General features: G+C 41.5%; 1 protein-coding gene across 2 annotated transcripts in view; it reads right to left on the minus strand.

Moving 5' to 3' along the window:
- The window catches only part of PLXDC2 (plexin domain containing 2), a 256,273-nt gene extending 239,923 nt beyond the window's left edge, over positions 1 to 16,350 (minus strand). Inside the window, exon 1 of one of the 2 annotated variants that reach the window (XM_061468294.1) lies at positions 15,729 to 16,350. In XM_061468294.1, the coding sequence (XP_061324278.1) occupies positions 15,729 to 15,837 (109 nt within the window). In that variant the 5' untranslated portion in view covers positions 15,838 to 16,350. The remainder of the gene's footprint in view (positions 1 to 15,728) is intronic. The other variant, XM_061468295.1, reaches the window with a different exon arrangement.
- Positions 16,351 to 16,771: the final 421 nt, after the last annotated feature.

Genomic DNA, 16,771 nt, shown 5'->3' on the forward strand with positions numbered 1-16,771 from the left:
TGAAGCAATAATTTCATTTGATGACTTAATTAAATCTCCAAACCAGCTAATTGTTCTTCAGAGAAAAGATAAACATCCAGCTGATGCATTTAATTTATAGCAGACCTTAAATCACACAGGTCTTTAATTTTATATTGCAAAAAGCCTATAAATCAGATTAAATGTTCAGTTGCATATATTGCATATTTGGCTGCCTTTTCTTGGTCATCAGTTCTTTGGGAACAACTCTTTTAACTTGGCATATATTTTTCAAGGTAAATGGAGCAGATGAATGAGTTATATATTTATTTCTAGGCTACACACTATACAACAACCTTCAGATGAAGGAAAGAATCCAAAAAGTTGTTGTGCTGGGCACCACATCCTAAAGAATATGCGGTTCTTCTGGCACTAGATGTTAAATTTTAGACTACCTGTTCCTTCTGGTAGGTCCCAAAGCCAAGCTCAGTCACACTATCAAGTCATTGTTTTTGCTACCTGTGAATATGTAGTGTAATTCAGTGGAAGTCCAGATATATTTTATGTGTAAGCAAGAAGAAATGTTAGGGAGTCACACACTTTTTCTTTTGCCCTTGCACACTGGAGCAGAGGAACTCATGCTCTTACTGAAATGCATCTGAAAGGAGCATTTGGAAAAATGTCTTAGTAATATAACTATCCTTGGGCTATGGCATTTCTCCAGATTTGTCCTCTTCTAAGGAGATTTCTAGGGCCTTCGTTATCTCTCTCACATAGATGTAAGAGACACTCAAAGTAAGCTCAGACTGTCCTAGGCCTCCACTTCCCTGACAAGCCTTTTCTCCAGGACAGTGCAGAGATCTGCCTGTTCCTCTGGCTTCATGTAACTTCCACTTCTACTTCTTGCTCATTGCATTGAAGGAAAAATTAAAAAGTAAAAAAAAAAATAAAAAAATAAAAAGGACAACAGAATTGCAGGGAGGTTTTTTAAAATCTAAAATAGCAAATAATACAATCCGTAACTAAATTAGGAACTTTACATCTTAACTCTGTAGTTCCATCACTATGAAGTATACAGTTTCTGCTCTGAAGGTTAAACATGAAAACTCTGACTAGAACTGTGACATTTTTCTCATGTACCTACACCAAATTTGCTCTGTGTGATCTTGGCAAGTCATTCAATACTCCAGTGCTCCATTAGTAAAATGAAAATAAATAATAGCAGTTATTAGTCATGGCAGTTTTGTGGCTAAATCCATCAGGCTTTACAAAATATTTTAATGTATGGTGATGATGAAACCTATAGAAAAGCTTGTAAACAGTTATTTCAAAATTCAAAGCCATCCATTCTAAATCCACAAATGCCAAGTAAAATATATTACAGCATAAATATCAAGAGGGATGGGAAGGAGAAAAAGCACATGACATGTTTTTAAATCACAAAATGCACATGGGATTCCTTGGTGTGTTTGTAGAATGATGCCTGTTATTCTTCAGATGCCATTTGGCTGGATAAATATGAACAGCAGGAATAGCTATTGTTTAGTGAACTTCCTACTAATACTTTGGCAGGTGGGTATCAAAATCCCTAAGCGAGCAAGAGCAGAGATGCCTTTCTACTGATAAAAAGAGCAAGGTGAGGGGGATGGGCATCTCTGAACCAGAAACATGTTTTAGGATTCCTGGGAAAGATGAAGACCGAAGCAATTTGCCTTGACAAACAAAGATAAATGATCCACCATGTCAGTTAACAAGTTAGGGAAATACAGTCCACAATTGCTGAGGGATGTGCAGTGAGAGCAGAATACATTTATGTTCAACATCTCATTTATAATGAAGCCATTATATGGGGTTATACCCTAGTGCTTAGTGCTGTGATTTGCAGTGCCACAATGATGGCCAGAGGATATTCTGTCAAGCTACAAGTTAACACTATTGCCACAGTACAGCTGTAAATATTCAGAAATTTACCATAGCACCAAATGAACTCAGCCTGTACTTATCATTGTCATCATTAATATTTCTTTTTCTTCCTTCCCCTTCAAAAAAGCATGTTTTTAGAAGTGTATAAGCAATTGGATCTTTGAAGTGCTACAGACCGGAAAGGTCCCACTCTACCTTCCTGGTCTGACCTCCCCCATCTTGCAATGGCTTGCTAAAAGCAGGTGTTCGGGAGTGAAAAAGGAAGCATTGCTCCTGAATGCCTAGAAGCATAGTCCAGCACAGACCTGGACAAAAAGTCTTTTCATTCTTCAGATATTTTTTACAAGGCAGCCATTGATAAGAGCAGTCACCTGGCAGGCAGATACAGGTTGCGAACCTTTCTTTTCCAGTTTACCTGTGCTATATAATTAAGAAGTTCCTGACATTCCTTAAAATGTGGAATAGACAGTACCTCCTTTCTGTGATTTTCAGGAATACAGAATCAGATAAATTTTTGGGGTTTTGCTTTGGGGGATTTTTAAAATAATTTTTACTTTTTTTTTTAAAGACTGAAAAGAAGCTGAATTAGAATAGAAAATGAATTATTTTCCCCTAAAAGGACACTGCTTCCCTACTGAGCTTCTGAATATATCTTTTCCTATTTCTGCTCTCTGGCTTCCTATAGATTGAAATTAAAGGAGCAGAATATTTGTCCTCAAAGTAACCTGATTTTTCTAATCCATATAGATGTTTTGATCTCTTTCCTCTAGACTCCCAGGCTGAATAGCCCTGCAGAATTAATACTGCTGCTGAAATGTATACAGTGAACTGAATCAGGCCTTTTATTCCTGCCCAGCAAATGTTCTGATAGCTCTCACAGTCAACCCATGGATTCTGCTCTGCTTGCTCCTATTTTTCACATTTCAAGAGCCTCAAGCACTCTGGAAGCCAATGCACTTCCTTTACCCTTACAATTAAGTAAATTACATTATCACAAATTATAAGTAGGTAATACAAAGATAAACATCAGCAATGAAACAGCACCCAGAACCTTCCAGACTCCAAATCCCAAATAACTTTAAGGAGTATAATAAAAAAATTGGGAAATGTACCACATTTTCAGTACCAAGTTAAAAATCACTCTTATTCATTCTCTTCCTAGGGGCGTACAAGCCATGCTTGCTGCCCATGGGAAAGTGGTCTCTGGCTGCACTGTGACCAAAGATCCCATACTGCAATATTTCACATACACTAAGTGTTGTTGAGCACAGTACAGAATTAGAGGGAAGGCTTTGTGGGCTAAAGACTTTTTCCAAATCAACCCAAACTGCTCTTACAAGAGTAAACTGTGGCTGTGCTGAAGTATGCGAGGGCAGAATTTAACCTTTTTTCGTAAACTAAATTTTATACAGAAAAGGCCCTATAAACATTGTAGTAACACCTACCAGTGTGTTCTAGCACAAGTCAGTTGGGTGAAGAATTTACATATGCACTTCTCTTCAAGGACACACTTCAGTTGCATTTTTAAGTGCTGTGCCAAATTGAGACTTGCAAGGGCCGCAACTATTTTTCTTTTTGGAATGAATTTATATCTCTCCTCTCTTTGCCTTCTACTTTATGGAAAACCTCAAAATGGATTTGAATTATACCTAAAAGTTGGAAAAACTTTCCCTAGATAGCTAAACAATAGATTATTGGGAAAAGAGGGCCAGCTGGCTGGCTCTACAACTATACCAGCATGAGTCTCAAAGACTCCCAAATAATTAGAGAGATGAAGCTAAAGCTGCAATGTATTTATGACTGTCAGTAAAACATGATTGTGTAGGTGCAAGACATAACCAAACGCTGGACAATCTCCCTGGCCACAGAGTTTTAAAACTTCAGTTAAGAATGCTGGCTTGGTATGCACCCCTGCTAAGCTGTGCCATAGAACAGCAGAAGGATAAAACAATGAAATTCAAATACAGGCATGGGAGGCTCAAGGCTAAAGCTAAAGAAATTGTTTTTTTATTTTGCAGCCTACATTAACTACAGCAAAGTTCTGCAGATAAAGCTAGATATAACTTCCTATCCTGAAGGCCTCACCTTTAGATTACTATGTATTCCTGCCTGGAAAAAAAACATATGTGATTCATAAACATCCCTGGGTCATCCCTTGAAGCTAACACCAATTTCGTTTGTGTAAAGAGTAGAACGATAAACCATAAATTTGCATTCAAGAAGTAGCATGTGGCAAGTGTTTACACTTAAATTTGATGTGAGCTGTGTGTGCTTATTGCTTCTCAAGCTCAGACCACATTTCAGCCCCTTGGAGACAGATCATAAAATCTAAGTGAATTTTTAGCTTGTGCATCTCCTAAATCTGTCTTGCACATCATAAGGAAAAAAATAAATGAATAAATAAGGAAAATCTCAATGCCCAGTTCTTAAAAGGGAATGCAAGATACATGTGTCACAGGATAGATCACTCTCTCTAGTCCTCTGCTGTTGTCCACTACAACAATATAGGAAGGTGGTAGTCAGTCTTTTCTGCAAGGTGAAAGATCCTTCTGCCCAGAAACGCCTTCAGGATCTGCAACAATGCTGCGAAATTCATTGCTGCTGTTGTAAAAAGCCTGGGACTTCTGGATCAACTACATTCCAAAGCCCAAGATCAGAAAAAAATCTGAAATATCTACATTTTTCAGCCCACCCATCTGTAGGACACAGCCTTTATACATTACTACTGTTAAGCAAATATTTAAGCACAGTTCTAAATAATACAAAATTTCTACAACTTGAGCCTAAGGATGCAACCCCAAATATTCTAAAGCATAAAGTCTGGTTTTGGTTTTTCTGTTGGTTTTGTTGTTGCTGTTTTGTTTGTTTCTCTCCAATTATTGTTCCAACTATTAATCTACAAAAGATAATTTAAATTTCTTTAAAATTAGGTGGGACAGGGGAGGGGATGGGACTCGTGTACTTTGCAAGCTAAGAATAACAGGTTTTTAAATCCAGTTTTTTAAAGTTATCACTATTTCTGCAAAACGAACAAAAACCACCACTGGTGATAAAACAGCAGATGCTGAAAAGCACTGATTGTATTAGGAGATCTATCAGCCCTGTTTTCAGCCAGATACTTACTCTGCAGGAAATTTCAGCATGATTTATAGCATCAGAGGCACAGCATTGTATGTGGACTTTGTATAAATGTGTCATACATGTGTTATACAGCATTTGTCAGCAATCTTTCTTCTTAGAAATTCAAGAAGTTACACTCCCAGTAAAGGCTGCTATAATGTTCGTGCAGTAAATTAAAAATATTCTACATCTTGCAATGCTCATTTTCTAAGGAAGATACACTTTTAAACAGTCAAAGAATTCAAGTCAGGCGTACTGGAAACTGTTTTGGAAATCTTTCTTCTGACTACTAATTACTGAATCTGGATCATCATTCTCAGAGTTTAATTACAGGAAAAATAATTTTACAGTTTGTGAAACATCATCATTCTCTTCTCTCCAAGAATTCAACAGCAAACCCAAAAAGATTTGGACATAATCCTTCCAACTGTCAAAGTGCCAACCAGCAGAAATCTGACCCAATGTTTGTCCATCCTTCAGACATACTTGTGTTTAGAAAATAAACTTATTACATTAGACTATAAAATGTGGCAGTTTGGGATCAGCTGTATAAACAGCTGAGACACACATCCCTCTCCTGCTGCAAGCCTAAGCGAGGAGAGGAACATCAGAAACAACAAAATCTACAGCAGTCCTAAATTAAGCCTTGTCTCTACACTAATCAGAGCCCTTAGCCAACTCTAACCGTGATTTCTTTTCCTGACAGACACAGGTTATTTGATCAGAAGTCTGACTGGGACTTAAAAGGTTAGATTAGGGAATTCAGGGATGAGAATGCAGAGGGAAATTACAGCCCCATCTTTGGTGAAGCAAGGGGAAACTGAAAAGATAACTGGGCTATTGCATAAAAAAAACAACTCGCAGTCTGAGACACATGACATTTTTAACTTTGGCAAGGTAATCACTTTTTCAAAACCACCTTCCTATTTGGAAAATTAGGATATTACCTTACTTCTATAAGGTCTTCCAAGAATAATAATACTAATGAATATACAGTGCACAGCTATAATGATTACAGGAATAACTGAAAAAGCTGTAAGTATGGCCTGCAAACAACAACAGAGAGGTAGAGTATACAAACTAACTACTGACAAGTGATGGGAATCAAAGTCTGGGGTTGAACCTCAGACAATAGCTAAACAAAGCTAGGAACACAAGCTGGATTCAAGCTTGACACACAGTTGTGACATACTGTTAAAGGATTATAGAATCATAGAATATCAGGTTGGAAGGGTCCCCGAGGATCATCCAGTCTAACCTTTCTAGGCAAAGCATGACCTAGACTAGACATCACAGCACCTTGTCCAGCTGAATCTTGAAAGTGTCCAGTGTTAAAGAATCCATCACTTCCATGGGGAGATTATACCAATGTGAAAAATTTTCCTCGTGTCCAAGATTACAGTTAGTCCAAACAGTTGAAATTCACATCCAGGAGGAAAAAAAAAAAAAAAGAGAAACAAAACCAAAGATTCAAACAAACAAAACAACACACACACATACACAAAACTCAAACAAAACCCGCAAGTACAAAGTTTGACCCTTGTACAACAGAACTGCCAATCCTCAGGCAGCTCAACTGAGACATATTATAAACTTGCCTCCTTTTAAACACTAGACCACTTTGCAGGATGTATACATGGCTAGCTGGAGCAGCTGACAAAAGATAATGGTAGCTCCTTTTCTCCATTCAAACTGTTTGTTCTAGGAAGAGCCATTTTGCAAGTCATTTATGATATTCTAGAAAATGGCTCAGAATTGAAACAAAACCAGTATTACCAACTCTGCAATAAATGTAATCACGCAGAAGGCAAAACAGGGGATAAAAAAGCAAAGTATATTAGGAAAAAAAACCAAACAAACCCAACAACAAAACAAAAAACAACACAAAACACACACACACAAAAAACAAACCAAAAAACCCAGAAAAACAGGCTAAGCAAAACCAGAAAGATAAGCTTTCAAACAAATCAAAATGAAATTCAAACTTCTTTGCTATTGTAGAAATCTAAACTGTTGGCAAATGCCCTCATTATCTCCTGTGACACATTACACTTGGGGATGCTGCTATTTTACCAGGTGCTTGAAGTGTTATGGGGAAGAGCATTACTGATGGCCTGCAATGCATGGCAGCATGCAGAACTGATATCCATGACACAACTGCTTCTCCTCCAAGGTAAAGACTTGATGACCTAAGTAGTCCTTTCTAGCTATGTGGGTTCTAGGAAAGAAATTGTTAGGACAACTAACCACTATTATTGATATTTTGTTACTTGTGCTTTGGAAAGATGAAAATGCCTCCAACAGCTTGCAGTATTAAAAGTGAAATGAGAAGGTTTGAGACAGGTAAATACATTAATATCAGCAAAACTGGAAGCAATTATGGTTTTGTGTAGCTTGATGTTTAGTAGGGGAAAGACCCCTTCAGTCTTCTGTGGTTGAATACAAACATGAAAACCTGTGTAATTCCACAGTGTACAATTACATATTTCAATTATGAAGTCTTGCATAATTTGCATTAAAAGCTAAAAAGCGCTGCATTACATATACTTTATTCATTAAAACTGTTGTGTTGGGTTTTTTAAAATAACAGATAATAAAAAGTAATTGGAAACCAGAACTGATAATAATCTATAATGGTGATTCACCCTATCAAGTGAAGAAGATTCACCCTAACAAAGTTTTCTTTGTTTTGAGACTACAACTTTGTCTGTGTGTGTGTACATATAAAAAAATGTGTATATATATATATATGTATATATTTAAATAGGAACCAGTAATAGATTGTGTTGATATAGAGGTCAGGTTTCTGCAATATACCAAATGCTAAGCTTCTGGTCCATAAATGCCTTTACTGAAAATAAACCATAAATCTACTATCTTTATAGCAGCTGCAGTCTGGAAAAGGTGCTTTCTTTTAATTTAGTCACCTCATGAATATCATATTAATCAAGAAGGAACCTGAATGAGAAATATGCTATAAAGTAGAAAAAAAAACCTAACTGGATGATCAAGACTACTGTCTTCAGCCATTCCCCCTTTCCTGTAATCAATAAAAGTAAAGTTTCTACCAGATGAAAACATTTGTTCTTATAAGGCTTACAGTATATAGCCAAATTGTCAACAATAGTAAGTCTTAGAGATTACTAGAAAATGAATTTTCCAACCTAAGTCAAAATTTGTATCTTGTTCAGATGAAGAGCAAATAGTCAATGTTTGCTGCAGGATACAAAATTAAAATTATGTATATATACACACACACCAACTGCAAAACAAAGTGTTTTCAATTATGCTTATATAACCTAATACAATAATTTTATTCTAAAATATTTTATATGAGACATTTTATCACCATCAAAATAAGAAATTACTTGTATTGACACTTCCCAGCTGAAATATTTAGCAAGAGCATGTCAACTTTGACATAGTTTTTGAGTTTCAACTGACTGTTTCTTTGAAATTTTTTACTAAGCTTATATAGTACCTGGAAGTATCAAACAGATGTCAGGTATTCATCAGGGACTGTAGTGACACGACAAGGGGTAATGGGTTTAAACTTAAACAGGGAAGTTCATGTTAGATATAAGGAAGAAGTCCTTTACTGTGAGGGTGCTGAGGCACTGGGACAGGTTGCCCAGAGAGGTGGTAAATGCTCCATCCCTGGCAGACAGCATGGCCTAATGTGGGGCATCCCTGCCCATGGCAGAGGGATTGGAACTAAATGACCTTAAGGTCCTTTCCAATCCAAACCATTCTGTGATTCTACAACTCTACGATTCCACTTTTCCAGAGTTTTTATGTTGTTTTAAGAGGATTTATAATGCTCAGATGTTTAAAAATACTACTTTTGTTGTGCAAGCGAGAAGGAAGCAACCTCCAAATGCAGGCAGTAAGGGCAATGAGGAAATGAAGGCTGAAAGAGAAGAGCCTTGGAACTCTGCAACCCGTCCTGCCACACAGGAGACCAGAAACATGCAGCTGGAGAATACCATGGAGCAACTGTAGTAATAGAGACTGATGCTGGCTCCCAATTCTCTGTGGAGGCCAAGACAGCATATTCCAATGGATTTTTAGTTCAACTGGTGACTCATAAAAGAATAATCTGCATAGTGATGAACTCTCCTCTAACACTTCACCCTTCAGAAATTGCTGAAGGTACAAAGGATGATACTTGCCCTTTGATATCAGCCTAGTAATTCTTGTAAAAGAAAAGCTGCAATTATTCAGCCCAGATACAGTGTTGCCATTTAATATTTGCAAAATTTACATTATGACCAAAGGGAAAAAAAAAAACAAACAACAAAAAAACAACAACAACAAAAAAAAGCACAAAACATAATGCTTGAGCAAAAAAAAAAGAAAATAAATATGACTCAAAATGCTTATACTGGAAAACCCACTGCACCTTGTTCTGCTACTAAATGCAAGTGAAGCTTCCAACGGAATTTGCCCTACTAACTATAGCAGCTAAGGAAAGCTGTGTTGGGAACTTTTATATCCCTGTAACATAAGAAGCCCTTAGACACAGTCTGATTACATGTATAAAGAAAAGGACTGAAGTTCCTATCATGAACTGTGAAACAACATATATTTGAAACACTATCAGAGGCAGGTTAAATGAAAGTTTTATATATTCCATTTGTGGAATTCTCCCTACTCAAGTCAAGGATTTTTCACACAACAAAATGGGATAAGTGTTGCCTGCCCAAAGTCCAAAAAGTCACTATGAGAACATCTTGAAAGAAAAAAAAAAAAAAAAAAAAAACCCCACCAAATTATCTGTTATAACTGGAACCTAGATAGTGTTCACATTAAAAGTTCTAAACCAAGTAAGAACCAAATCTTATTTTAAAAGCCTTATTTCATCACATAAGAACTCTAAAGCAGCATTTTAAATGCCTTTACCTTGTCTGCAGCCACAGAAAGTGTATACTAAAATCACATTAAAGCCACATATATCATTGACAAATGAGACACAGAGGCCTCAAGCCAAGAGAGCACTTGAATTCATGCTTGTATTTATCTAGCTGTGGAGTTCAAGATGAACCCTTGTGTACTTGAAGCTACTCACACAGAATGATTCAAGATATCGGGGTAAGACCTTGAAAGGTCACACTGACCAGCATTTGCTCCAAGGCAGGAACAGCAGCTGCCTTTCTGGATAGAGTGACATTTCAGATATGTTTATCTAACCAGTTCCAGCAATGAAGACTACTCATTGATACTCTACTACCCTCACCTTAACATTTAGAAGACTGTTGCTGCAATTTAAGTCATTACTTGTTGTTGAGGACAAGTTAATTCCTTCTTTGTGGAAGCCTTTTACATACTTGAAGATCCTTACCATGTAATCTCTGAGTGTTATTCTCTCTAGCAGTGCTCTTTCGTGTTTTGTTTGTTTTCTTCATGTGATATGCCGCAATTGGTCTACATATTTCTTAAAGTGAAAGGGAATAATCCTGCTGGGATGTTACCGTTGTTGAGTACAGCAGATGCGTCATTCCTGTGATGTCTTAACTTGTATCTCTCTTCATATTAATCCTTACATTTCTCTCGATGCATCATTCCATCAAGCTGTTTGCTACTTTTGAAACTGCATGTTCAACTCAAGTGTCAAGCTTGACCCTGGATCTGGTCTAAGAACCCTAATGGATCAGTCCATTTGCCCATTTTAGAAGAGAAAGAGGATGAGCCAAATCCAACTTGAAAACATACTCCTACACGCTGCCTTTTGGTCTAGGGAGCTGAAAATATTACACAAGCTCTTTCAAACTGAGAGTTTATGAGGACAGTTAACACAACTGATTGCTCAATGTTGACAGCAAGGAGTGCTAATTGAGGCTATGTTTATGAGTTGGATGAGGCAAAAGAGGAGGAAGCAGAGGAAGTGTTCCATGATGAGGCACAGCACCCAGCACTCACAAACATTACCTCAGGGCAATATGTTATGTTCATTTGTCAGAAGCCACAAACAAAAACAAAACTCACGTGCACTTAGCATGGCTTCTCTACATACTTCTCCATGGAAAGTAATCTCCTGGGTCGTTTCAATTCCTGCTGTGATTATGCAATTCTCCAGTTTAGTAAATATGACATCTGCCAACTGCACCGCATTAACACTCCTAGCTCAGTCCTCATCAAACCTAATGGTTGGATACAATTTCACACTGCTGGCAAGATTGCAACATTTCCTTGTACTGGACGAGAAATGTTCCTGTCAAATTACCACACCTTAACTACTGCCTTCTTAAATTGTATTGGCTTTCACTTTCCTTAGGAAGCATGAACCACACTGGGAACGTACCAGTTACGCCATCTGTGTTCTCAGATTGAGAGACTGTGGTCTCAGCAAGTTTTGAACCTGGGACTGCTACAGAGCTTTCTTTTTGCCAGCATTTTAAAGGCAAAACTGCTCAGTACTTCAGACAGTCCAATGACACCACAGTGACTTTTATCAAAACCTAAGTCAAATGATGCTTTGTGGAGAAAACCAGTAGGATTGAACTGAGCATGTTTCTTGTGCAATAGCTGTCTAGTGCAATTCCAAGCAAAGCAACTTTCTGGCCACTGCTGCAAAATAGTCCTGCAGGAAACACAAGCTTCAGGTCCAAACCTCCATCTCCTGAGAACTGTGAAGACACAGGGACCTGCAGCACTGCTCCACCAAAAATGTGCCAAAAAGTCCTTAATGAAAATGTTAACTCACCATAGGTCTGCAACTATTTTCCTCAGTAGGTCTCTCTCATCACTTGGCATTATGAATTTCCTCATCTAGCTCCTGTTCTCAGGAGACTCTTCCTCAGAAAGACACAAACCTCTTGAACTATAAAATTTATTTAGAGGAATCTGGTATTCAGCAAGGCAGTAGATGTTGCCTCAGCATTTTGCTCTAAATGGCCTTTATCTGTTGCTACTAAATTGTTGTCCAGAACGAAAGAACCTTTCAAACTGTAAAGACCTTTTCTTCATTTTCTATATTTGTTTACAGTGTAGAGAACTAGCTTCCCTGATATTTATCATCAACTCCAAGTGTCAAACAAGACCTAGCATCCGAATCAAGTGTTTGCTGGGTTTTAAGGCATTGCTACAGGAGGATGCAAACTCTCAAGAGGGATATTTAAAGCCAAACAAAAACAGTCTTACCCAACAGATTTAAAAACCTTTGGTAAACTATGAGCATTGATCATACTCTAAATTTGTGGAAATAACTTTCTTTGACACTGAATATCTAAGTCAACCTCATCATGGTCAATTTACCCACTATTTATTAGCAGTATCTCAAACCACCCTTTCAGAGGGAATGACAATGACAAAACCCCACAAACAATAAACGGAAGAGCCAGGATGAATGAAACTTAAAAAAAATATGATGTTAGAAGGAATTCTTAGTGAATACATATGATATATATAAATAGGATTTACTCTCAGATGTCACTGGGATTCTCAAACCTACTTGTCTCTATTTTGCATACATCATGTACAGGAAAAAAAATAGTAATTTTGAATGCCAAGGATAAAAATTAACTTTCATACATGTTGTCTAATATTCTGTTTCGTTACGTACTTCTAAGATAACAGCTAAAGGTCCTATTGTGTAACGGCAAAAGTCTGGGTTCAGCTGTGGGGCCTTATTTATTTATTTATTTATTTAAACAGAGTAAAGGTCAGGAAAAACAGAAAATATGACTATTTCAGCAGTAGATAAATGCTACATAAACATTACCTAAGAGTAGTTTATCCCACAAAAATAATTCTACCCCTCTCTGAATACTGATGCCTGGAGACAGCAGCAGTCCAGTGAACAGAAATTATATCAGGATTCTGGAATATGCCTTGACAGAAGAAAACTTGAAATAACGGCCTCCTAATTCTGACTGATGGTGTTTGCAAAAGGATGTAACATTTCCAAGTCCTCTTTTGGAAACACTTCAACAGCGAGCCCTCACTTTAAACAACTGGGAACCTTAATTTCGTGAGCTTTCAGAAGACCATGTGCTTCAGTCCAATCAAATCACGTCATACATGGGTTAGTGCAAAACACGCATACACACAAACCTCATGGTTTAAGAGCCTTCAACCTCGATTTATAGCATTTTTAGCGGCTGCACGGTCACCGAGTGCGGCGCGGCGGAGGGCGGAAGGCGCCCTCCCGGGAAGAGCCGCACGGCGCGGGGGCGCGGGGCCCTCAGCCGGGAACAGCAGCGCCGCCGCCGCCCGGCTCGCACCTCGGGCACCCAAACGTGGGGTTTACCAACACCCAGGGGCAGCCAGGCAGGCTCCCGCACGCCTCGGACGTGATCTGGCTGCAACTGATCCCACATGGCTGCACCCGGCAGCATAACTGTGAGGAGCTGGCGAAAAACCGTGCTTGCATTTGGTTTTTCCCATCTCCGCTGGAATCAGGGCATCTCCCTTTGGTAGCATCCTCAGAAATCCTCTCATGGCTCCAGCTCTGCCCGGGCATACTAAACGTTTCCATTTCTTGATACTATTACTTCATTCAGCTTCAATCAGACTTTTTGTAACCGAGTATTCGAAGAATATGTCAGAACAGCCTCCCTTTAAGAATCTGCAGCAACTTCAAAGATTTTTTTTTTTTCACTTTAATTCTTCAAAGGTTCTGAGCTGATCAAAAGGTATGCAGCAATGTTAAATACAGTAAAACTTTGAAACAGCACTTTTTATCTTGACTCACAGGACCCGAACTTGAATTTACATAATTATCCTCTTCTTACTGATCACAGTTCCTCACTGCATTCTTTCCAAAGAACAGGATTAAAAAAAAAAAAAGAATTATGAAAACCTGTTAAATACAACTCTGATTATGTTAATGACATTTAATTATTGCTGTCATAAGACAGACTTTTGAACCAAGAGGGAAGGAAAGTTATAAACAGCTAGCTGTCAAAACTTGACATCAGATTGTCCATCTTACTACTTGAAGTAAAGAATCATTTGGTATATATTCTTCAGAATGCATTAAATATCAAAAGAATATTTGCCTGGTTATAAACTCCTTGATACTTCACATAACACTCAGGGAGGAGCAAGACATTAATAAATGATTTACAGATAAGGAAGCTGTCGGTTTCATCTCCTGCTTAGCACCTCCTGGTGCAGACACTAAGGACTACTACAACTTCATAGCCTCAACCAGTGGCGTGCAGAGATTATTTGCCCACTGACAAATCACATTTAATTTAATCAGCACCAACAATCTTTTCTGAGTACAATGGCTGGAAGATTAATAAATTTTGTCAGCTCGGTCCATGGCCATACAAAGAAGTAAATTTCATTTTCTAATCTCACCACCATGCCTTATTTTTCCTTATAACTAACAACTACTAACATTTCTTACCTACAGCCCTGAAAGCAGCAACATGAAGCAGTACATGTAAAGTCTCCTCCTGTTTCTTCCCTTTGGCCCCAAGTGACATGTGAGCCCCAGCAACCTGCTGAGCTACCTTGTCATTTAGTAATTCCCAAACTCAGCAGTAGGCCCCTGCCCAGGAAAATCCCAGCTCTGTCTGGCACATCATCTCACCGGACATTTCAAAAAACTCCCCAGTCTCTCTTGTTCGGGTCAGTTACACTGTGACCACAAGACTCTTCACAATTGTATCCAACCTTTAATAAAGGAAGAAGGGGCAGCTCTGTTGCACCAGGAAAGCCAGTGGACTTGTTTCATCTGATAGTAATCTGGCTGGTATTTCGAACATAAAAGCACTGCTTTTGAAAGATTCTATAAGCTAGAGCTGCTGCAGCAGCAAGGTCTCCTGACACACAAAACCCACGACTTTCCTCCCTTGTTCCTTAAATACTCATCTGCAAATTAGCTAAGCTTTCCTTTAGCAGCTTTCCCCTCCACAGCACAAGAATGCGGGATACAGAAGGCTTTAGTGATCAAAAGGGAACCCCACGTTGTGGGAAACAGTGGCCCGAGAGAAAGCACTACAGGTGCCGGGTGCCGTGCACCAATAACAGGTGTCTCAGACAGAATCCTCATACTATCACAAACTCAGTCCGCAGAGCGAGCCTCTCGCTCTCAACAAACAGGTACTACGGCCCCCTGGGGCTTCTGCCATTCTTTCTCCTCTCCAAGCCTGGTTTCCAGGGAAGACTGCAAGCGACTGACTTCCGCGGGGGAGGAGAGTGCCCGCTAGCTCTCCCAAGCAGGATCTGCAGGGAAACTTTGCCTCCCGTTCCACGGCTCGATGCTTGGAGCGCAGCGGGGCCCCGCCGCGGGCGAGCCGGGGGAGGTTGCCGGGGCTGCCACAGGCTCCCGGGGGCGCCGGTGTTCCCGCCCCTCTCTTCCCGGCTCTTGAGGGGAGACCCTCGCCTTCGGGAGCAGCCTCGTACGTGGCTGGGAAGGAGGCTGCGGGGACGCTGCGAAGGGGGGCGGCACCGGCTCCCGGTGATCGTGGGCAGAGTTATTAAAGGAGGAAAGTCCCAGATTCTCATTAGAACAAAAAATAAAGTAACGGAGTACTCTTTCCGGAGAAGCCGGGACCGCGGTCATCCCGGGCCTCCCCGGGGAGCAAGGGGTGCCAGCCCCCAAACGCCGTTTGCCCTCCCCGGGTACGTGGCCCACGAGCTGCCGCCGGAGCCCACACAACGCCGGTGCTACGGGAAAGTGGCTCGACCTCCGACCCGCACCCCGGCCCTCCCCCGGTTCGGCTGTCCGCGCTGACCCGGGCCGGCCCCGCCCGGCAGGTACCAGCCTCGCTTACCGCGGCTCTGCCTCGGCGCCTCCCCGCCGGCGAGCTGGCAGCGCTCGCTCAGGCACTGGAAAAGTAATAGAAATCCAGCGGCTAGTTTGCTTCTCCGCAGCCTCGCCATAGCACGGAGCCTGCCGACACAACTCTCCCGGGTGCTCGCCGCTCGTCGTCGGTGGTGGGAAAGTCCGGGGGGGGGGGGGGGGTCGGGGGCGGAGAAAAACAGCCCTAGCAGGCACTGAGTCTCCCTGTCCTCGGACTAGCTCTCATATAGCGGGCGGCAACGACGAGCCACCGGGCTGAAGGCGCCGGACCAGGTCTGTGGGGCCGTGAAGGAGGAGGGGGAGGGGGCTCCGACCCCCCCAACTTGCACGGCCGCGCCGCTCTCAGTCCAGTGGCATCACCGCTGGGGAAAACAAGTCCAGCCTCGCCTGCGAAGTGCCAAACTCTTCCCTCCTCGCAGTCTGCTAATAGATTTTAGGAGAGCCACTGAGATCCTCCCTTCCTGGCTTGCCCCCACCCAACTCCCTTCCCCCGCAGGGTGAGGCAGGGTGCCTTAGGGACGGAGCCTCCCCTCGGTACACCGCTACAGGCAAAACCCCTCCAAGGGAAACGAGCAGGGAAATCTTCCAGCTGGGGCCGGCCCCCTCGGGGAAGCAGGACCCATAGGGCGGACGGATGCGCCGCGGGAGAGGATGTGCGCGCGGTGTGGAGGCAGGCGGAGACGAGCAAGTTCTGCTTCTCTTTCGGGGCGGTTTCCGCGACCGGCGGTCCTAGCGCGGGGCCGAGGGCACCGCGGGAGACGGGCACTCCCCGGCCCACAGCGCGCCCCCCGGTACCGTGAGCGCCCGCGCTGTAGCCACCGCCCGCTGCGGAAGGGCTGGCGGGGGGCTCGACTGGGGCCACGTCCCGGCCGCCCCTCGCTCAGCCTCCCCCCCCCCCCCCCGCAGGAGCGCGGTGGGGCGCAGGCGCCGGGGCTGCACCGTCTCTCCCGGCGGTGGAGCGCTCCCACAGCCGCGTTGCGCTCCGCGGGTTGCCTTTCGGCAGCGGCAGGGAGC

This window comes from Pezoporus flaviventris, unplaced genomic scaffold (assembly GCF_033815535.1).
Source record: "Pezoporus flaviventris isolate CSIRO_AGI_PZ_B2104156 unplaced genomic scaffold, CSIRO_AGI_Pfla_v1 ptg000047l, whole genome shotgun sequence".
Taxonomy (NCBI): domain Eukaryota; kingdom Metazoa; phylum Chordata; class Aves; order Psittaciformes; family Psittacidae; genus Pezoporus; species Pezoporus flaviventris.